Source organism: Anomaloglossus baeobatrachus, chromosome 1 (genome assembly GCF_048569485.1).
Source record: "Anomaloglossus baeobatrachus isolate aAnoBae1 chromosome 1, aAnoBae1.hap1, whole genome shotgun sequence".
NCBI classification, from domain to species: domain Eukaryota; kingdom Metazoa; phylum Chordata; class Amphibia; order Anura; family Aromobatidae; genus Anomaloglossus; species Anomaloglossus baeobatrachus.
Genome location: NC_134353.1, coordinates 171,373,749 through 171,397,184, shown reverse-complemented (window position 1 = coordinate 171,397,184; position 23,436 = coordinate 171,373,749). Strand labels below are relative to the sequence as shown.

At 43.1% G+C, this 23,436-nt stretch overlaps 1 protein-coding gene across 2 annotated transcripts in view; it reads left to right on the top strand.

Moving 5' to 3' along the window:
- The window catches only part of GALNT7 (polypeptide N-acetylgalactosaminyltransferase 7), a 258,190-nt gene extending 235,141 nt beyond the window's left edge, over positions 1–23,049 (top strand). For both annotated transcript variants that reach the window (XM_075347204.1, XM_075347203.1), the window contains exons 10-12: positions 8,211–8,309; positions 8,897–9,025; positions 18,361–23,049. In XM_075347204.1, coding sequence (XP_075203319.1) covers positions 8,211–8,309; positions 8,897–9,025; positions 18,361–18,498 — 366 coding nt within the window. In that variant the 3' untranslated portion in view covers positions 18,499–23,049. The remainder of the gene's footprint in view (positions 1–8,210; positions 8,310–8,896; positions 9,026–18,360) is intronic.
- The last annotated feature ends 387 nt before the right edge of the window (positions 23,050–23,436 follow it).

Genomic DNA, 23,436 nt, shown 5'->3' with positions numbered 1-23,436 from the left:
CTGCGTCCCACCACACAGGGCTCTGCGTCCAACCACACAGGGCTCTGCTTCCCACCACACAGGGCTCTGCGTCCCACCACACAGGGCTCTGCGTCCCACCACACAGGGCTCTGCGTCCCACCACACAGGGCTCTGCGTCCCACCACACAGGGCTCTGCGTCCCACCACACAGGGCTCTGCGTCCCACCACACAGGGCTCTGCGTCCCACCACACAGGGCTCTGCGTCCCACCACACAGGGCTCTGCGTCCCACCACACAGGGCTCTGCGTCCCACCACACAGGGCTCTGCATCCCACCACACAGGGCTCTGCATCCCCCCACCACATAGAGCTCTGCATCCCACCACACAGGGCTCTGCATCCCACCACACAGGGCTCTGCATCCCACCACACAGGGCTCTGCATCCCACCACACAGGGCTCTGCATCCCACCACACAGGGCTCTGCATCCCCCCACCACATAGAGCTCTGCATCCCACCACACAGGGCTCTGCATCCCACCACACAGGGCTCTGCATCCCACCACACAGGGCTCTGCACCCCACCACACAGGGCTCTGCACCCCACCACATAGAGCTTTCCACACCCCCCTCCCGTGACCTCCCTTCCCCTACCTAATCTCTCTCTACTTTCCTGTGCTCTTTCTCCCTAGTGCTCTATCTTCTCCCCCTGCGATATGAACACAGGTCCTTACTGCTGTGCGGTGTACCGCACTATTACCAGCCCACTAACTAAGCAGCATTTCTGCAACATGCTGTTGGCTGTGATGCTCATCAACAAGCTCCTGCCCCTGTTGATGTGACATCACAGGAAGCAGCAAAATCGCTGCAGGTGCGGTTACATGACCACTCTGAGCCGGGGAGAGGGGCTGACAGCGGAGTAGGTAGGTGGTTGCTATCTACTTACCTGCCCCTATGTAGCCCAATACTGAAATAATAAAAAAAGCAAAATAAGGCTACATGCGCACGCTGCGTTTTTTGCGGCGTTTTTGCTGCGTTTTTGGTTGCAGTTTTGTTGTCAGAACTTTCTGATATTTGACTTCCCAGCAAAGTCTGAGAAGTCAGATTTGCTGTGCGCACATTGCAGTTTGTCAGCATTTTATTTGTCAAAATTTTGTGATTAAAAAAATGCAGCATGTTCATTCTTCCTGCATTTTTGTCAACATTTGTCACAAAAACGCAGCAAAAACTCATGTTGTGAAAAACGCACCAAAAACGCATCGAAAACGCACCTACAATTACAAGCATCTTTTGTGATATTTTCAGGCTCTCTCTGACAAGGTGCAGTTTTGGCTGCAGTTTGTGAAGACAAAAAGATGCAGCGAGCGCATGTAGCCTAAGGCTAGGTTCGCACACTGCATCTTTTTGACGCTGCGTTTTTGTGCGTTTTTGGCCGCTAAAAACGCACAAAAACGCACCTGCGTCGAAAAAACGCATCAAAAAACGTATGCGTTTTTGCCGCGATTTGGTGCGTTTTTGGCTGCGTTTTGCTGCGTTTTTGATCTCTGCGTTTTGCTGCGTTTTTCAAATGCATTGCATGGGCGGAAAACGCAGAAAAACGCAAGAAAGAACTGACATGTCCATTTTTTTTTTTTTAACTCAAAAACGCAGGTAAAAAAAACAGATGTGTGCGGACAGCAAAAATGAAAACTCATAGACTTTTCTGGAGAAGCAAAGTCCTGCAGTTTTGAGGCCAAAAACGCACCCGAAAAACGCACAAAAACGCCGCTAAAAACGCACTGTGCGCACATAGCCTTAGGCTACTTTCACACATCCGGTTTGAGCAGTGCGGCTCAATCCGGCTGTGACACCTATGCAACGGATGCGGCGAAAACACCGCATCCTTTGCATAAGTTTTTAAATGCGGCCCGTCCGTTTTTTTCCGGTTGCGGCACGCTACTGAGCATGCGCAGTGGAAGAAACCGCATGCGGCGGCCGGATGCGTTTTTTTTGCCGGAGCAAAAAACGTGCCAGGGAACGTTCGATCCGGCCGCAGCATCGGCTAAGTCTGCCGCATGCGGCAAAAACCGGACCAAACGCAAGCCCATGCGGCACAATACGGCACTAATGTAAATCTATGCAAAAAAACCCACAACCGGTGGCAAAGAAAACTGTTGCAGTTTTTCTGAAGAGCGCCGTATTGTGCCGCAGAGCAAAAACCGGATGTGTGAAAGTAGCTAGCCGGATAATTAAGGTACCATCATTCCTTTCCAGTCCTGTTTCATGAGTTTTATTTATTTATTTATTTATTTTTTTAATTCTGTGGAAGCATGGTTGTAAGGCCTAAGCCACACGGCGAGAAAATCGGTGCGAGTGGAGTGCGACAAAACATCGCATTCCCCTCGGACCAATTCTAGCCTGTGTGTCAGCGCACATGAGTGATTATTTTCTCAGCCCTAATCGGACCGAGAAAACAATAGCAGCATGCTGGAACTGTAATGCGAGACTCTTTCTCTCGCACCCATTCAAGTGAATGGGGCGAGAGAAAAATCGCACTGCACTCGCGGTACACCGGTGTACTGCCAGTGCAGTGCGAGAATGGCAATAGCCGGCTACATACACTATATATATTATCTTTGTCACATTCAAGTTATCTCTGTGACCAGTGTGGGTTTTTCTTTAATTAAACAAGGGGTACCAACAATTTTGACTATATATATATATATATATATATATATATATATATATATATATATATATATATATATATATATATATATATATATATATATATATATATATATATATATATATATATATATATATATAATTAGACTTCCACTTCCCGTCCATATCCAGACTTTTTTTCAGTTCAATTTCATGCAAACCTGAAAGGAATTTTTTTTTTTTGTCATGTTCAAATGTTTGGATGTATCGTCTCTTCAAAGTCTTGCTTTTCAGAGAGAATATTTGGGAGCAGAATCTCAGTGGTCCATGGAAATTGTGGTGCACCATATTAAGGTGTACAGTGTACGGTCACTGTGCACTGCTGTACAGGCACCATGTACACAAGTCCATAGTATTGAAGATTATCTCCACTTAGATGTCTTCTTATCTTTAATATAAATCAAAATTTTCACAAGATCTGGGCGCAGCAGTTGTTACAGAATGAAAGTTTTCTCTGCTGCAGAGTTAGCAGAGCTTGGAATGCTGAGCCCTGTATAGCCCCACCTGCACCACTGAGTGTCAATATACAATGTTTACAGAAAGCTGCTAATCAGTGCTGACGGTGGGGTTGGACTAGCAAGCATGTGACAGCTAGTCAGATAGTGATACTCTCCTGCTGATTAAACACTGAATTTATTGAAGAAAACGTCTAATAAGTGACATATCCCTGGAATCAGGGTCTCTGCTCCTACACCATGCATCTTGAAACGCATGCTGACAGAATCTCTTAAGATTGAAGCTTTCTATGATTCACCATTCTGCATGAAAGTAAATGACCAGTTGATGTTTTATCCCTTTTTTTTCCTGTCTAGTTTTGTGCAGTTTTCTCTGTTTAGTCCCAGCTTTCAATTAGCTGTGGTTAAGTATCGATGTATTTCTTCACCTGAGAAGCGCACACATATGCAATTCACTTTGCTGAAATCCTTCTTGCGAGAGGCTTTTCTAACTCTGACCTCTAGTGGAATATATTCTCCACAAGCCTTTCAATGTTACTTGAAAGAGATTGGCATAAATCCTCTCCGAGAAAATATTGGTGATGACTCACGGTATTGTCACCTGTCGAAGATTTGTTGTAAAAAAAAATAATGATAATGTTGATGATAATAATAATAATGTAGTCTTCTGAAGGGCGTTGTGTCTGCAAAATGTCCACAAATTTACTTGAACCATATTTAAAAGAATTGGACAAAACAAAAGGTGCTCAAATCGTAGGTTCATTGCTTAGAGTATTCTGTCTCCATTTTCTTTTATTTTTTTATTGGTTTATCACCCATGGGTAACACCAGAGGAGACTCTCATCTATATGACCGCGTTGATAGGCCAAGCACACTTATTGAAAAGAAACTTTTTTTTTTTTTTTTTTTTTTAAAACAAAACATTTTAAAATGTTACGAATACAGTTCCTACATTTGAGATTGTATTTAAAGGGAACCAATCATCACGATTTTCATATATAAGCTAAAGCCAGTGATATACTGGCACTATCAGGCTGATTCTCTACATACCTGTAGTGGTCAGCTCGGATGTTTAGGCTAGGCTTTCAATTCCAAGAAAGTACAGAGCAGATAATCTCTGGGTGGGTATTCATATGGATGCCTGCCTGTTGTTCCTCCCTCTCTCTGTTCTCTACGCTAATGTTACTATTCACCTTTTTCTTCACTAAGATGGCGTCTGAGTTGGCACCTGTTCATAGCGCTTATCTTTGGTGCCATCTTTGTGAAGACCCTGTTCTAGTTTTGCGGCTGAGAGGGCGGCGCATGCACCCTTGTTTAATCAGGTCTCGTTGTGACCGCGGCAGCGCGCTTGGTCACAACAGGAGTGGAAAACAGCTGATCGTAGTGATTAGCTGCAGAAGAGGACACCGGGCCGCCCAGTTCTTCTGCAGCTAATTGCTACGATTATATATATTATATTATTATTATATATAATATATTATATCCATTAAATAAATAGAAAGTAACGACACATACAAAAAAAAAAAATTTGAGACCTGTGCTTTCAGGGTAGATATAGTATTGATAATTTTTATTTGCATGGCAGTAACATATTCCGTGGCCCTTTTGATTGCAGGAGAAGTGTTTAAAGCCGCAATTTTTTTTGTTCACTTATACTTTATACTGCAATTATGGCAATTCCATAGCATTGCAATATAGTGTAAAATTGCAATTCTCCTATGAAGCCTTCACAGGAGGACTAATATGGCAGCTACTGTATTTTTCACACTATAAGACGCACCTCAATATAAGACGCATCCAGGTTTGGACAACAGAAAATAAGAAGAAAAATATTAATCGTAAAACTACCCTGGTGGTGTAACATTATGGAGGGGGTAATGTCTCTAACGTTTGTGGACTAAATCTGTGCTTGTTTCTTGGTGCTCTCAGGTAGAAGAGGACGGAGCAATGATTTATTCCAAAGTGATAGAAGTATATTAGAAGTGTTGTACCAAAAAGATAACGGGTATTATATACGGTCCCCAACAGTGATAAACCAACGGCTCATGCAGTTTACTTTGGTTCTCTGGTACCCAAGTTCATAAAGAGCACACGTCTATTTATTGTGGAGTCATCTTTGTGCCTGAGATCTTACATGTGTAATGTCTGTGATTTATGCCACTTAAAAGTCTTATACACAATGTAATCCCTGTACACTTTAGTAAAAATTATTCTAATAGCCACACTACTTATACGGATGCCTATTGCAGATTTTGTATCAAGCAGTCCTGTGCTAAACTGATGTTCTGTGCCCTTTAGGATCAAAAATAAATGGGGGCAAACAAGGATGGCTAAACCACAAAAAGAGGCATTATATTTTCCCCTCAGAAAAATTCACAGGAAGAAAAGGCACCAGTGTTTACCTGCCCAGGCCACAGAAACAAATGCGCTCACAGGATGCAGCCAAACCCCTCAATAAAGATGGAGGCAACACAGGTGCAAACTCTGATGCAGCAACCACTCACACACTGCCATTTCATGGAGGGGGTGATTGCTTAGTATTAAAATTGCACACAAATGGCTTGTATAGGGTGCCGTTAACCACATGTAGGTGCACAGTGTCTGGCTTAAAACCTATTGATGACGCCCATACTATTAGACTAGGCAGGCTTCCCAATACTATGACAGCGCCCTATACAAGCCATTTGTGTGCAATTTTTAACACTAAGCAATCACCCCCTCCATGGACTGGCAGTGTGTAAGTGGTTGCTCCATCAGTGTTTTGCACCTGTTGCCTCTATCTCTATTAAGGGGTTTTGCTGTATCCTGTGAGTGCATTTGTTTCTGTGGCCTGGGCCTGGTTGACACTGTTGCCCTTTTCTTGCTGCAAACAAGGATGACATCACATACGTATGTATCATCTGACCTTCCTGACTGCAGACTATAGGAAATGTTAAAAAATGTGTCTTAGACCTCTTTCACACGTCAGTGATTCTGGTACGTATGTGACAGGTTTTTATACGTACCAGAATCACAGACAAATGCAGACCCATTAAAATCAATGGGTCTGCTCATACATCAGTGATTTTTCACTGACTGTGTCTCCGTGCGGTGTACAAGCGTGTCCGTATTTTTCCGCACAGAGACATGTCCGTTTTTTCCTGGCATCACTGATGTCCCACGGACCACACTATGGTGTGATCCTTGAAATACATACCAGAAAAACACATAAATTGAAAATAAAAAAAAAGCTTTTTATACTCCCCTTCTCCAGCGATGCTGTCTCCGGCCGCTGCTTCCTCTGCTTTCAAGCCGTCTCATTATTCTCATGCATATGCATTTATGCACTGCACAATCGACCCAGAAGTAGCTGCAGAGGGGAGACCACAGCGTCAGGATACAGCAGAGTCTGAGATTTCAGCATCACGGAGAGCAGGAGCGGGGACAGGTGAGTTTATTTCCATGTACTATCACAGATAGCAAATGTAGAACACACGTGTGCCATCAATCACGGCACATGGAAAGACATATGCCATTTTAATATGTCAGTGAAAAAGTCTGTTTTGTCACTGATGTGTGAAACAGGCCTTATAGTCAATTGGAGGAAAGAAAATTTCTACATCAGCATAGAAGAGGGTTCTTCACGGTAAGAGCAGTGAGGCTCTGGAACTCTCTTCTTTGGGAAGTGGTGATGGCCAACTCACTGAATGAATTTAAGAGAGGAATGGATGCTTTTCTTGAAAGCAACAGTATTGAAGGTTATGAATAACATAATATTATAGGTAGATAGTTGACCCAGATTAGGAGTTGGGAAAGAATATCTTTCCCTATGAAGAAAATTGGCTCCTACTCTGTGGGTTTTACCTTCCCCTGGTTCAACACTGCAGAACAGCTGCACTAAAAATAGGCTGAACTAGATGGACATAAGGTCTTCCTTCCGCCTTACAAACTGTTACTATGTTACTATGTTAGTCAGAAAAATACAGTAAGCGTCCTTTCAGGAGGTTTCCAGTTATCTCATCGATTTCCCATAATCGCGCCATGAGGGTGCCGATGGCAGCTGGTGCGTGCACTCCTAGGCAATGACGTCATTTAAATCCCTTTGCTCTGCAAATGCCTGCCATGAAACAGCCGATATATAAATGCTATTAAGAAGGCTCAGGTCCTGAGTTTGCTTAACTGCCTATGACGGACATGTATGTCATAAGTCATTAACCAATTAAAATAAGTACAACTTTATTGGCAATACGCTAATAAATAGTCAGACAGAAAATCATTACTCCCCTTTTAAAAATATATTAAGGCTCAAACTGAAATGGATAGTGATATGTAATCCAGTTCTACCTCGTACCTATATAAGTAAAGAATCTAAAGTGTAATAGTGTTAAAATAAAATAAATCTACACAAAGATCAGACCAAGATTAAAAAAACAAACATAAAATATGTGGCACAAAATATTTCCTGTGCAGACCTATGCCTGTTATTCTCTACAGCATCATGAAATCGCTTTAAGGGTACTTTACACACTGCGACATCGCTAGCGATCTCATTAGCGATGTGAAATTCTGGATCGCAAGTGCGATCTTTCGAGATCGCACATAGATCATTTTACGCATGTGCGATCTCGAAAGATCACACTTGCGATCTAGAATTTCACATCGCTAATGAGATCGCTAGCGATGTCGCAGTGTGTAAAGTACCCTTTACAAATCCCAAGTGGATGTAGGAGGATTGTTGGAGGGTATTGGGTATCCCGTGTGTAATAACCCCAACAATCCCATATCCGCCTAATTATTGGCCCAGTCCCCCAGAATCACCAGGTTCTGCCTACCTTTCTCTAGTTGTAGGGCCACATTGTCTGTCCTCTTCATATTAATGTCCATTTCATATAAATGCCCTGAAATAGGGATCAGACGCTACAGCCACAAGTAATAGCGCCATGCTTGCAGGATGTTTCCTGTGGAGAGTTAGCGGTAATGAACAGTATAATAGAATACACCATGGCATAGAGAATATCTTGCTCAGTGCAAATGCTAAGAAGTCACGGTCCTAATGTTACATCATGAATAACTGTTTGTGTCATGTAACTCTTTCTGTATTTCTTTATAGATAAGAGGTCTAGAGTCCAGCTATTGCATTGACAGCATGGGTCATACAAATGGAGGCGTGGTGGAACTTGGCCCCTGCCATAGAATGGGTGGCAACCAGGTGAGTTCAATGTATGAAAGTCAGATATTTTCTGCATAATTTGCCCCTGAACCTGATATACCCAAAATGTTAAACAAACATGTTGGGACCAATTCAAGACTGTCGTAGCGCCATACCAGGGCTGCTGGAGTAGAATGCACTGGATTCATTGGAATTACTGTAGCACTAAGATACTTATCCCAAAAATATCGTTAACCCCTAGTGTCATTACTGCAGAAATCAGATGATCTGATAGAATTAGCTTGTACATGGACCCCACTTCTGTAAGCGATATCCAGTTCACAATATGAAGCCCATCACTTAACTTTCAATCGCAATGTGCCATATCTTAGTGAAGTCAATTACATGGGGACAGTAATCCTGTTTTTATTAAAGCGAAAACAAAGACATATATATTGCAAAAGTCTACCATCTTCATTGCTTTATACAGATCAAATTCACATGACTTATTTTACCAAGGATTAGGTGTATACAGACATAATGGGAAATAAATCTATTGTATTTAGTAGGTAGGTGTAACCGTACATTTTTTGTTTTTTTGACCACCAAATACTTCTGTTTAATAAAAGATCTCTTGTCCTCATCAGCTTTTCCGAATCAATGAAGCAAATCAATTGATGCAGTACGACCAGTGTCTGACTAAAGGGCAGGACGGCACAGAAGCGATGATCACACATTGTAACCTGAATGAATACAAGGAATGGCAATATTTTAAGGTAAGTCAAGGACGAAGTCATACTATATAAAATCCTTCATGAGTTTTTGCCCCAAGTTACATAAGGCTGCTTTCACACTACGCTTTTTTAACATGCGTCCTGAACGTTTATTTGCTGCAAAAGCGGATCCTGTTTTTCCAAAGAGAAACGCATGCAAACGCATGTGTTATTTTACAGGATCCTGTCACTTGAAATTGTGGGCAGGTATTGGAGTCATGTGATCAGGAGTGAGGGGAACTGAACGAGACAGAGACAGAGAGACTACCGCACCCATCATCACCGCACACACCGGCACTACCGCACCCATCATCACCGCACACATGCAGGCACTACCACCCCAATCATCACCGCACACACGCAGACACTACCACCCCCCATCATCACCGCACACATGCAGTCACTACCACCCCCATCATCACCGCACACACACAGGCACTACCACCCCCATCATCACCGCACACACGCAGGCACTACCACCCCCATCATCACCGCACACACCGGAACTACCTCACCCATCATCACCGCACAGGCACTACCGCACCCATCATCACCATACACACGCAGGCACTAGCACCCCCATTATCACCGCACAGGCACTAGCACCCCCATTATCACCGCACACACACAGGCACTACCACCCCATCATCACCACCCCCATCATCACCGCACACATGCAGGCACTACCACCCCCATCATCACGGCACACACCGGCACTACCGTACCCATCATCACCGCACACACGCAGGCACTACCGCCCCCATCATCACCGCACACACCGGCACTACCGCACCCATCATCAATTATCACCGCACACACGCAAGCGCTACCTGAGTGAAAAATGTTCAGGACGCATGTTAAAAAAACGTAGTGTGAAAGCAGCCTAAGCCGTAATCAGAAGATAATACAGTCATTGTAGTGTAGAGTTTAAGGCGGGCTTTACACGTTGCAACATCGCTACCGATATATCGTCGGGGTCACGTCGTTAGTGATGCACATCCGACGTCGGTAGCGACATCGCAACGTGTAAATCCTAGGTGCGACGATGAACGAGCGCAGAAGCATTAAAAATCGCTGATCTGTGTCATCACGACGTTCATTTAAATAATGTCGTTACTGCTGCAGATACGATGTTGTTTGTCCGTTCCTGCAGCAATACACATCACTGTGTGTGAAACCGCAGGAATGACAAACATCTCCTTAGGCTACTTTCACACATCCGGTTTGAGCCCTGCGGCTCAATCCGGCTGTGAAAACTATGCAACGGATGCGGTGAAAACACCGCATCCTTTGCATAAGTTTTTACATGCGGCCCGTCCGGTTTTTGCCGCTTGCGGCATGCTACTGAGCATGCGCAGTGGCAAAAACCGCATGCGGCGGCTGGATGCGGTTATTGCCGCATCGCACCGCATCCGGCCGCCATAGGCATGCATTGAAAAATGCGCCGCAGCGGCCGGATGCGGCGCGATGCGGTGTTTTTTGCCGGAGCAAAAAACGTTGCAGGGCACGTTCGATCCGGCCGCCGCATCGGCTAAATCTGCCGCATGCGGCAAAAACCGGACCGAACGCAAGCCCCTGCGGCACAATACGGCACTAATGTAAGTATGCAAAAAAAACCGCAACCGGCGTTACAAAAGCCGGTTGCGGTTTTTCTGCAGAACGCCGTATTGTGCCGCAGAGCAAAAATCCGGATGTGTGAAAGTACCCTTACCTGCGTCCACCGGCAATGCGGAAGGAAGAAGGTGGGCGGGATGTTATGTCCCGCTCATCTCCGCCCCTCCACTTCTATTGGCCGGCCGCTTAGTGACGTCGCAGTGACACCGAACGCACCTCTTCCTTGAAGGAGGGATTGTTCGGCAGTCGTTTCTGCATGTGAAGCTGCCGTAGCGATAATGTTCGCTACGGCAGTAAGCACCAGATATCGCATATAAGACGGGAGTGGGTGCTATCGCGCTCGACATTGCTAGCAATTGCTAGTGATGTCGCAGCGTGTAAAGTCCGCCTAACTCTAAGCAACATGTTTAATTCCCTGGTGCTTGTATGTTGGACATTGCCATTGAGGCCAACAATGGGGCAGAGTTATTACTTACTACTAATTAGTGCAGTGTTAGAATAGACAGTCAAAAGATCCCTTTACACAGACCAAACAGCACTGTACAACCACCGATCTGTATACTCTACTGGTCGGCTGTCGTTTGTCTTTTTACACAGGCACACCAGGCAATGTGCACTGAACACATTTGAGCCTGTGCTCACTCCATCGCTCGGTACACATAGGCTGCCATTGCTCTCCGCAGTGTGAGTTTTGTTTACACAGGTTGATGCACTACTGAGAACAATGATTTGTTGTTGTGTACAAAAGATTATTTCACGCGATGAGTGAGCGTTGGTTTTTTTTTTTTTTTGGTCATCAGGTGATGTGCAGCTTGATTACACTGCAAGATAAATGTTGAACTAGCATTTTTAATAATGAACATTCACACTTACTTTGCACTGTAAATGTTCCTTAAACTGAATTTGTCATCAGGTTTTTGTTCCCCTATCTGAGAGCAGCATAATGTAGAGACAGAGACCCTGATTCCAGCGATGTGTCACTTACTGAGTTGTTTGCTGTCATTTTAATAAAATCACTGTTTTCTCTGCTGCAGATCTAGCAGTTATACAGAGCTCATGAATATGCTGGACTTCCTGCAGCATGCCAAGTAGTCCTGTAATGATAATCTACTGCTGATTAATCAGTGATTTTAGTAACCCAGTAAGTGACACATTGCTGGAATCAGGGTCTCGGCCCCTATGTTATGCTGCTCTCAGATTAGGTAGGAAAAACCTAATGACAGATTCCCTTTAAAGGGGAGGTCTGAAACGAACATTGACACGCTATGAACAAAAAGACATGGATCGCACATCACAAAAAAATACAATGATCTAAAGCCGCTAGGAAAAAAATTAAATAGAACATGAGGTTCTTTTGTTACCATTCTGATCAGATTGTATTAAACCCACTGCCACGTCACGGCAAACCTCTTGAGTGGGTCCCTATTCTAAACCTTGTAGTGCGGCACTGTGCACTAACCACGCTGCAGTGACAAAGCGCCAGCAGGGCAGGCGACCTGGTGCCTCACAGCACCCATGCTGCAAGGCAAAGCCCCCAAGGCTCCAGGCCGCACTGCCCCACTGACACGACACCACCACAACAGCTGGTACTGTGTGGTGGCCACTCTACAAGGTTTAGAATAGGGACCCACTCAAGAGGGTGGCAGTGGGCTTAATATAATCTGATCAGAATGGTAACAGAAGAACCTCATGTTCTATTTAATTTTTTGCCTAGCGGCTTTAGATCATTGTATTTTTTGGGATGTGCGATCCATGTCTTTTTCTTCATAGTGTGTTATGAAACGAACATTGATTTGTCTATCAAAGGGTTTATCCAGTCTAAAACGACAAATCTGCAGTCAGTCTATGTGACTGCAGACTTATGAATCCTCATATCACACGCACACCGCTTAGCGCTGGCTCCCTGCTCTCCTAGTTACAGCACACATCGGGTTAATTACCCGATGTGTACTGCAGCTAAATGTGCACAGAGCAGGGAGCAGCGCACAATGCTTAGCACTGACTCCCTGCTCTCCTAGCTACAGCACACATCGGGTTAATTAACCCGATGTGTCCTGCAGCTACATGTGCACAGAGCAGGACCCGGCACTGACAGTGAGAGCGGCGGAGGCTGGTAACAAAGGTAAATATCGGGTAACCAAGGACAGGGCTGTACTAAGTGGAAAGCGCAGGAAAAGCAGAGACCAGCCCTTGAAACAGATGTCACTTTTGAAACTGGTTTCTGCGCTCCTTACTCGCTGGGTTCTTTCTTTACAATGCACACTGACAGCGCACTCTCTTACCAGTTCATCACTCCTCATTTGAGACTGAAAGGGTGCGTCCTAGCACTGTTCATTGAAAATAACATTGCAAAGTGACAAGGGAGCTCGTACAGAGCATATGTCAGAATTGACAACTGACGCATGCTTGGTAGAGCTGGTACTAGCTCAGCCCCTGAGATGGACTTTACTGATGATGCTTCGTTTTAGGCCTGAAACACACGCCCACAAAAAACACGTGCGTATCCTGCGGTCAGTTTTTCGGGTCCGTGTTCCGTTTTGGATGTTCGTTTCTCTGGTACGTGTGACATCAGTGTGATGGCGTATGCCTGCCGTGCGTGCGTGTTGAATGTCCGTGTATGCGCGAGATACGTACGTGTCATGTCCGTGTGCAGTCCGTGTGTCTTGAGCCATTTGACCATTTTTTAAAAAAACACGGATTGTACGGAAAACATGTCCGTGTAACGTACGTGAAGACACGGACCCATTGACTTTAGCGGGTCCGTGTCTGCGTGATGCCTTTGAAACGCGGACATGTCATCCGCGTTAAAAACGCACACACATACAATCCACACGAACACATGTTCTGTGTGGCTTTACGTGTGTGTACCTGTTACCATAGGGTAACATTGGTGCACGTGTGTTCGTGCTGCCGGTACATGCCAAAAAGTCCCAAACACGTACCGGCGGCACGGATGTGTGTTGCAGGCCTTAAAGCGCAGGCAGAGGCTGCGACAGTGACCTCAGTGCCCTGGTAATGTCTTTTAATAGTATCCCAGCATGCACTGGGAATTCTTAACTGAAATGTCATCAAAACGTAAGTTGGTAAAAAAAAATATAAAGTAGTTAGAATAGAGAAGGAACGGTAGGGACTTGCTATTAAAGTATGTTCAAAAAGAGATTAGATTAATTAATAGACATTTAGGATTAAAAACTGCATTAGTTGTGGACCCCTTTAAGACTGTCTAGGCTAGAGTCATATTTATTGTAGTGATTCATGCTGTTTGATAAATCTGGTGTATATTTTGACTGTCTAGTAGTGATGAGCGAGTACCAAAAAGCTCGGGTGCTCGAGGCTCGGGCCGAGCATTCCAAGATACTCGTGTACTCGGCCCGAGCACCGAGCCCAATGTTATCCTATGGGAGACCCGAGTATTTTTGTGAAATCACCCCCGGCAGCATGTAGAAACCAGAAAACTGTAAATTAAAAAAAAAAACGTGCGTGTGTGTGTAAGCGTGCATATATATATACACGCGGAGTGGAGTGCGGGAGGTGCCGTAGCCGAGCGGGGAAGTGTCGGGCTAAAGGCACGGTCACGCTGTGCGGGCTGGCCAATCACTGCAATTCCACAACAGGGCTGTGGCATTGCAGTGGTCTGCCAGCCAATCCCTGCATAAGGGATGGCTGTAAAAAGAGCGCCAACATGAAGACCACGAGTACAGCACGAGTATCGCGAGATTACTCGGTCCCCGCCGAGTAGCCCGAGTACATTGATACTCGTGCGAGTACCGAGTAGTAACAAGCATACTCGCTCATCACTACTGTCTAGTCTAAGTGTACTGAAGAGAGGGGGGAGCCAGCAATGCCTATGAATGGCATGCAACAATAAAAACTGTAAAATTCACAAATTCATTCCTACTGTAATAATGCAAATGAGATTTTTCGCAAACGATTGATCAATGATTTGAGCCCCCCTGCAACGTCACGGCAAATCTCTATAGGGGGGTCCTACTCTATATTATAAATTACTATTGTGCCATACTGCCTCCTATAATGAGCAGAACCATATAAAAGCAACACATGGTTGGTGGCTGACCCCCACTATGCCGTGCACGTCCAGTGTGGTTTGCAAATTCCCTCTGTCTATCAAATTTTATGTTGGTGGTTGTTCACACTCAACCACCGCACCCTGTTCCACAGGCATCATTATTTAAGCACCATCTACTAGAGCCTGCTCCACCTTTATCCATGGCTGCTGGTTTGACACTGTGAGGGCCAGTTCTGACATTGTGCTGGTGTGTGTGTGGCCTCGCTGCATATGCTGGCACCTGGGCTGCCTTTATTCACAGTTGTCTGTCTTTGCAACATGGGAGCAGTTCAGATATGTCTCAGTTATGTGTTGCTTTTATATGGTTCTGCTCATTATAGGAGGCAGTATGGCACAATAGTAATTTATAATATAGAGTAGGACCCCCCTATAGAGATTTGCCTTCACGGGGCAGGGGGGCTCAAATCATTGATGAATCGTTTGCGAAAAATCTCTGCTTTTTATTGTTGCATGCCATTCATAGGCAGTGCTGGCTCCCCCCTCTCTTCAGTAGTCTAAGTATAAGCCACCTTTTAATTGACTTAAAGGGTTATTCACATCTCAAAGATCCTATCCCAATATGTAGTAAGCATAATAATAATATTAGCAAATACGTCCAATTAGAAATGTAGCACTGATCTTCTGAAAAGCTATGTCACTTACCTCATGTGCAGGGCATTACAGTAGCTTAGGTATCCAAAGTTACGTCCATGCATTTAGTGACAGTTAGTTGCTAGTGGTCGTAACCTTACTTAAGCTACTGTCATGCCTGCACATGAGGTAAGGGACATAGCTTATTGAGAAAACGAATACTACACTTCTAATTGGAGGTATTTGCTAATGTTATTATTACACCTACTACATATTGGGATAGGATCTTGGAGATGGGAATACCACTTCTAATTTCTGACAATTTTTTTGCCAATTTGGCGCATGACGTTCCATGTCCTGCTAAGGCAAACTCCCATATTCAACAAGGTGCAAACGTGTCTAAAACACTTAATAAATATGGTGTCAGTTTTGATCCATTTAGGCTGATACATTTTCTCAATATGTTCTTCATTTGTGACTTCAGTACTAATTATTTTCAGCAAGCACACTTAATAGTCATGGCTATATAGTAGAGGACAATGTAAGGGTAAGTTCACACAGTGCGTTTTTCGCGGCGTTTTTGCGCAGTTTTCGGGTGCGTTTTTGCTCAGAAAACTGCAGGACTTTGCTTCCCCAGCAAAGTCTATGAGTTTTCATTTTTGCTGTCTGCACACAGCGTTTTTTTTCAGCTGCGTTTTTGTGGTGCCACAAAAACGCAGCATGTCAATTATTCCCGCGTTTTTCACTGCGCTTTTCATCCATTGAGTGCAATGGGCTGTTGAAAGACGCAATGAGAAATGCAAATAGGTGCGTTTTGGTGAGTTTTAGTGCGTTTCTAAGACCAAAAACGCAGCTATAAACGCAGGAGGTGGGGTAGTATAGTGACATGTACAGGAAGAGGATTCCTTCTGTCAGTAAAAACAGAAGCGTGAATCCTCCCGGTACCGTCACCGCCGCTTCCACCTCCCGTCCTGTGCATGTATGCTGCCGTGCGGCACCATGTCTGGGCGGGAGGTGGAAGCGGCTGCAAAATCAAAAGTGAACAGTAAAAAAAAAAAAAAAAAGTTGTACTCACCTGTCTGCAGACTCCCGGTGCCATGCCCGCTCCCATCTCCTCCCGGTCCCGCCGCTCATGGTGTGTGCAGTCTCCCCGGGTGCGTATGCCTGCAGGATGAAGGACCTGGCGATGGATCACCTGATGCAGTCATCTGACGCATCAGCTGATCGTAAGTCTCGGGCTGACACTGGCGCCCGGCCGGCTTCATCTATCAGCAGATGCGTCAGGAGACTTCATCCCTGATTACCGGCAGCTGCTGCAGCGATCGGACGGGATCAGAGTCCGCTGCAGGAGCTGCCGGTAATCAGCACATAAGTGAGTATTTTTTTTTTTTTTCTTTTCTTTTGCACTGATGCATCTGCTGATTGTATAAACGGCTTTTATACAATCAGCTGATGTGTGATGTGATTCAGGCACTTGATCCTGACACATCATCTGATCGCTTTGCCTTCCAGCAAACCGATCAGATGATATTGGATCCGGATTGGACGGCGCGGGACCCTTGACCCAGGATTACTGCGGAGGGGGGGTTCTTTATTTCAATAAAGATGGAGTCACTAATTGTGTTGTGTTTTATTTCTAATAAAAATATTTTTCTGTGTGTTGTGTTTTTTTTATCTTTACTAGAAATTAATGGTGGCCATGTCTAATATTGGCGTGACACCATGAATTTCGGGCTTAGGGCCAGCTGATAACATACAGCTAGCCCTAACCCCATTATTACCCAGTGAGCCACCCGGCATCAGGGCAGCTGGAAGAGTTGGATACAGCGCCAGAAATGGCGCTTCTATGAAAGCGCCATTATCTGGGGTGGCTGCGGACTGCAATTCGCAGCGGGGGTGCCCAGAAAGCATGGGCACCCTGCACTGTGGATTCCAATCCCCAGCTGCCTAGTTGTACCCGGCTGGACACAAAAATTAGGCGAAGCTCACGTCATTTTTTTTTTTTTTAATTATTTCATGAAATTCATGAAATAATTAAAAAAAAAAAAAAAGGGCTTCTCTATATTTTTGGTTCCCAGCCGGGTACAAATAGGCAGCTGGGGATTGGGGGCAGCCCGTACCTGCCTGCTGTACCCGGCTAGCATACAAAAATATGGCGAAGCCCACGTCATTTTTTTTGTTTGGGGGGGCAAAGAAATCCTGCATACAGTCCTGGAAGGAGGATGCTGAGCCTTGTAGTTCGACAGCTGCTGTCTGCTCTCCTGCATATATTGGATGGAGGATGCTGAGCCTTGTAGTTCTGCAGCTGCTGTCTGCTCTCCTGCATACACTATTGGATGGAGTATGCTGAGCCTTGTAGTTCTGCAGCTGTCTGCTCTCCTGCATACACTAGTGGAGAATGAAGAACATATTGAAGAAGGAAATGACATCAGACCTTTTTTTTTTGTTCACTGATAAAAACCGCATAAAGACGCAGTGAGCAAAAACGCAGCAAAACGCAGCAAAAAACGCACCAAATCGCGGCAAAACGCGCGTGTTTTTTGCCGCATTTTTTTACGCGGGTGCGTTTTTGTGCGTTTTTTGCCGCGAAAAAACGCACAAAAACGCAGCGTCAAAAAAACGCAGTGTGTGAACCTAGCCTTTCAGGAGGCCATAGATTAGGGAACAATAGATGTTGTTGTCTTGTTGATCTCCTCTATAAAAGGCTTCTTCAATCCTGTAGGAACGGGAGAGTCTAGGCCAAGTTGTTGTGGGTCTCACACACTTTCTGACATCTGATTTACAGTGTAATAGAGCAGAAGGGAGGATCAGTTGATCTTTTATGAAGAAAGCACAGTTGTGAAGTGAATGTAAAAAGTAACCAACTTGGCACAAGAACATCCAAAATGACTGCAGCAATGGACTCCACCACTTGTCCCTGTCTAGATCACTAGTGCATACATTTTTAGATGTCCCAAAATGTAAATCTCATGCTAAAAAAATGTTGCTGCTAGGACAAGAGAAATGTCATCAAATATCTTTTACTGCCATTAGACTTTCTGAAAAATTAAATCTTTTTGTCCCCTAGAACATGAACAGATTCACCCATATCCCGACTGGAAAATGCTTGGATCGTTCTGAGGTTCTTCACAAAGTGTTCTTGTCAGACTGTGACTCCAGCAAGTCATCACAAAAGTGGGAAATGAATAACATCCTTAATGTCTAGAGTGGAAGACAAATGCACAATGAACTTTGAAGAAGATAGCCTGGAACCTGCTACAATTAAGAACTGTAAGCAGCAAACAGCCTTCAACACCTAACGAAGGAGAACGAAGACCTCCAGGATTAGGACGGGGTGATCCTGCAGTTAATGTTTACAAGACTGCTTTTACCTTAAACTTTTTACACGTTTACATCATCTTGATTCAAGATAATGTTTGTAAAAGTGCTTCTAGCTCTGTTTGTAGGAACAAAGCTATAAAGACAATAATTTTTTGGGATTATACTCAGGGGTTGGAAGGTAGTTTTTAAAGCAAACTTGAAAATCATTTGATTTATTTGTCTCTGTGATTAACTAGATTTCCATTTTGATTGTTCTTTTTCTTTTCCAAAGCACTGCCACGATTTGTTTTAGCAATGGTGGCCTTTGTCCGTGCTGCTGTTTTGAATGGGGAAAATCTGAAAAATCTTAGTGCCTCTTTTATTTTTTTTTTTCGTATAGTAGATCTATATGATAACCATGTGTTCCCGGTGGAAGCCAATAGGTGACTGATGAATGTTTGATGAATATAAGGATGCATAGACAGTGTAAGGGAACCTTGTATTGACTTGGTGCCCTAGCCACATAACAAGGCCATAATTCTTCCTGCGACGCACATACATACATGCATTAATGCTTTTAGTTGGGATAAGTGATGTCAGACCTGTAAATTCTCATTGACATCCTCTAAAGGTGCACCTTTTTACCTGTGTAAGTTGTCTAGCCTTGCTAAATCTACTACCCACACTCCAAGTGTCTTTACACTCCATGTACAAGTACCAGATATGGCACAACGTTCCGATAGTGACAGAATATCATGTTCTTATTGCGGTGTTTTCTGACACTAGAAAAGTTGAGGCAATGGCCTTCAGCTACTCTCAGGTTAAACTGTTCCCTACATAGGTGACCAACACACGATTAATCATTGTATTGGTCCGTACAGAAACAAATTTATCGTGATATGTTGAGAGCTTCTAACATTACTAGTGGTATGTGAGACATACAAATAATAATTATGGCATAACCGACAGTATATAGCTTTCTCTCCTTTCAGTTAGTGACTGGTTTTCTTATTCAGGTCACATCGTTTAGTTTCCAGAGATGGAAACGCGTTGGAAGCTGCTCAATACACTTTGAAGACACAGGTATAGTTTACCTAAGTAAAGGAGGCTGCTGATAACTGATGGAGGAGCTAAACTTGTAACATGGATTGAGCTATAAATCCATGGATGTTCCGGAAGCAGATGATACTATTTGTTTATGACAAATTCATGAAGGTTGTGTTGGAATGAAAAGTAAGCTGTATCTTCTGAATTCCAGGACACTGCTGCTCCTATGATATACAGCCATTCTTTCAGCATGGAAGATATATCAATAAAGTGCGTTCTTACCTGTGAATTTTCTTTTCATGCTATGATGAATCTCACAACACATATTCTTGCAGATATTATTATAATTTTTTTTAATTCCAGGCCAATAGTATATTTTGTTCTACAACTGATGTGTTGGCGGAGGTAATTGTTTATTGAGATTGTGCGATGATGCCTTCTCACTTGTTATTGCTTATATAATGCGCCTATTATCAGCTGTGTTGTTTCAACACAACTGATGATCGACAAGTAATCTACACTTTCACTATATTAAAGGATTGTCTTGTGTATCACATCAGTTTCATAGCACAAGTAACAGGATAGTTACATCAGTACGGGCTAATAATCTAAAATGGTTGTGGCTGTGATCAGTCTAACTACATGATTCATCATTTTTGCACAAATACATATACAGAAACCTCTTGCAGCTGACCCAGTATTGAAGTGTACAGGCTACTCTACGGTCATGTAGGACCACTGGTGGCTTTTGTGATCTCCTTTATAACGGATGTTATCACAATGCTCATACTGTGTGCCAACATTATCACATGGCTGGCAGTATATAAGGTACAACCCAGTATTGTTACTTTGTAAGTAAATAATATTTAATCCTGTTAATTAGTAGAAAGTCACAAGTGACCGCTATGTAGGTACATATCTATGGCAAGGCATTCTGCTTTTAATTTATTTATTTATTGACTGTTTTAATATATTAGAAGACACCAATCCTGTTTCCCTATTGACCGTTCACAAACGTTAAGAAAATATACAGGTTCTATGAAGTGATCCCTGAAAACCCCACAATGGCTAAATTGCTTACTATGACTCTGTATCCTCATATGTTTAATGTTGGAATGTGAGGGTGTACCCCAAAACAGAATATAGCTAGTTGAGTAGGTATGTAACATAGGACTGGTTTGGCTCCTCTTCAGCATAAATTTTGAGATTCTTGCGGCTATTTTCTCTGTTGAGCAGACGCACCAGGAAAAGCTTTTGACATATACTGTAAACTGCGATTGTTGCAGCTGTCATTTATAGATTATAATAGCATCTGTTTAAGATATACAGTAGAAATTTCCCGTAACTACTTATCCATTAAATTAAAGCCATTGTAACCTTTGTGTTGTCGGGTGCCAATGTAAGCAATTCATTACCCATAGGCTTTTACAGTATACATTTAATGAATATGTGATGAGAAGTTCATGATATATATGTTTAATAGATTTCACATAATGGCATCAGTCACTCATACGCTAGTAAGTCTAAAACAACCATACCACATTATACAGTGGTGGGGGTTTTTTCGGTAGAAAGATATAAAGACACTCTTTTGAGCTTTCTAACAGACCCCTATAAACATGTTGTCCAGATATGTCAAAAGCTTTCTCAGCAAATGTTAAAAAAAAAAAAGTTATGATATGAGCTTGTGCTTGGAGGTGCACTAAGAGAACTAGTCATCTGGATATTACACCCTAAACTAATGACCGAAACGTAAAGATGCTTTAATGCTGGTTAAAGCCCTACTTTTCTTGTAGAAATCAGTTTTGCTGTTTTAGAGAAATCCCTAGTTGAAATTGTATGCTAATGAGTTGTAAGTACAGTGGGCGGGCCCTGCACTACAGCTCTCCCGCCTCTCTCCCTATTCCCCGCCCACAGCTGCTTCCGGTCTGTAGGTTACTCATGTTTCACTGACATGTCTGTCATAGAATGGAGGCAGCAGTGGGCGGGGAATGTGGAGAGAAGCGGGAGGAGAGCTGAAGTGCAGGGCCCGCCCACTGCACTCTACTTAGCATTAAAGAACCTTTACACCCAAATCATTAGTTTGTGGTATAAAATCCTGATAACAGGTTTCCTTTAAATTGTGAAGTGAAAGCATTCTCTGTTGACAATGTAACTATACCCGTAGTAGACAGATTTCATCATTTTAGATACAGGAACCCACTTAAAAGGAGACATAAGATACTAAAATGTTTAACTCCTAATGCATAGGAGAGACTACTACCTTTTACCCCCCCAATATACTGCGTTAAACAAGGTAAACAACATAGTTGAAAGCAATACAATTCTTATGTCAAACAAGAAAACCAAAGATGTTTATTGCAACTGATTAAAAGGCGAGATTCTAACATGGCTATCCTGTCGGATGTAAATGTTTTGTATAATGGCTACTGCTATAAGTGCACATGTCTGTGCTGGGTTAATTTAATAATGACTGTGTCATTCAAATCTTGCATGACTAATAATAGCGAATATAAATTACCATCTAAAATGGATTTTTTTTTTTATATCTATATATATATATATATATATATATATTAGATATATATATATCTATATATATAGATAGAGCTAGAGATTATATATATATATATATATATATATATATACACAGTTCCACAGTCCTTTTAGTGTAATAATCCCACTGAATTGGAGCAGTGTTCACCACATGCATATCTCAAAAGGAAATTCTGCAGAACACCCAGAATTACAGCAGTTATCTGGAGCTTGTAAGGGACCAGTGTGAACAGGCATGATAGATTGACAGTATCCTAATATTCGCATTCCATAAAATTTGGGTAAAATCTAAGCGATTTAGTATGGCTACAAACGCCATGGATGGTTTTCTTTGCATAACCCATGCACTATGTTCTCGGTAGATGGCAGGAACACATTGTGCAGGTAGTTTTAATGTAATTCGGGTATTGTGTGCAATTACAGCGATCTGTGAAATTAATGTGTATATTGAGACAGTTCAGCATCTCATAAAGCCACAGTGAGTGAATTGTGTATCGCACTGGTCTGCTACCCATATCTCCATTTTTTGTGAAACTACATTAATCAGCATGCCCTGACAGCGCATGTGAGCAACGTGTAGTTTCACAATAGCCGGAGCCTCATCGGTTGCATACCCCTGCTTTGTTATTATCTTCTGTTATCCAAGAAATCTTATGCTTTTTTTGCTTTATATGATAGCACCACTATGCATTTTCTTCATGTTTTAATTTGATTTATGCAGATTTTTGATACACTGTATGTTTCTGTAGAAATTGTACAGATACTGATGCATTTTACTATGGGTATTGGGATGTTCCTGTTAATTTGGGGGTTGCTTGTTTTTCTAGGTGCAAGAATAAATATTTAAATTTTTTGTCTTGGTTTTCTCTATACAGTTAATCCTAAATATTAACCCATTCACGACGTGTCATACATGTACAATGCTGCCAGATTAACTATTTTACAGGTACGGAGCAATGATTGAACAGGTTCACTAGCACAGCCGTCAAAATCAGTGAGTGTTGGCTGTATATTTTAGTTGGCTGTATATTTTAGTTGGCTGTATATTTTAGCTGACACCATGCAGTAATGGCTATGCTCGCTGCTGTAAATAAAGATGGCATAGCTGAAAACGTCATCTTGTCCTGCAGAAAACAAGCCCCCACTCAGCTCCATCAGCGGAAAAATGAAAAAGCTACCACTTTCAGAATAAAGCGATGCAAAAACAATTCTTATTTCTCTGACGCCTCATTGGGGGACA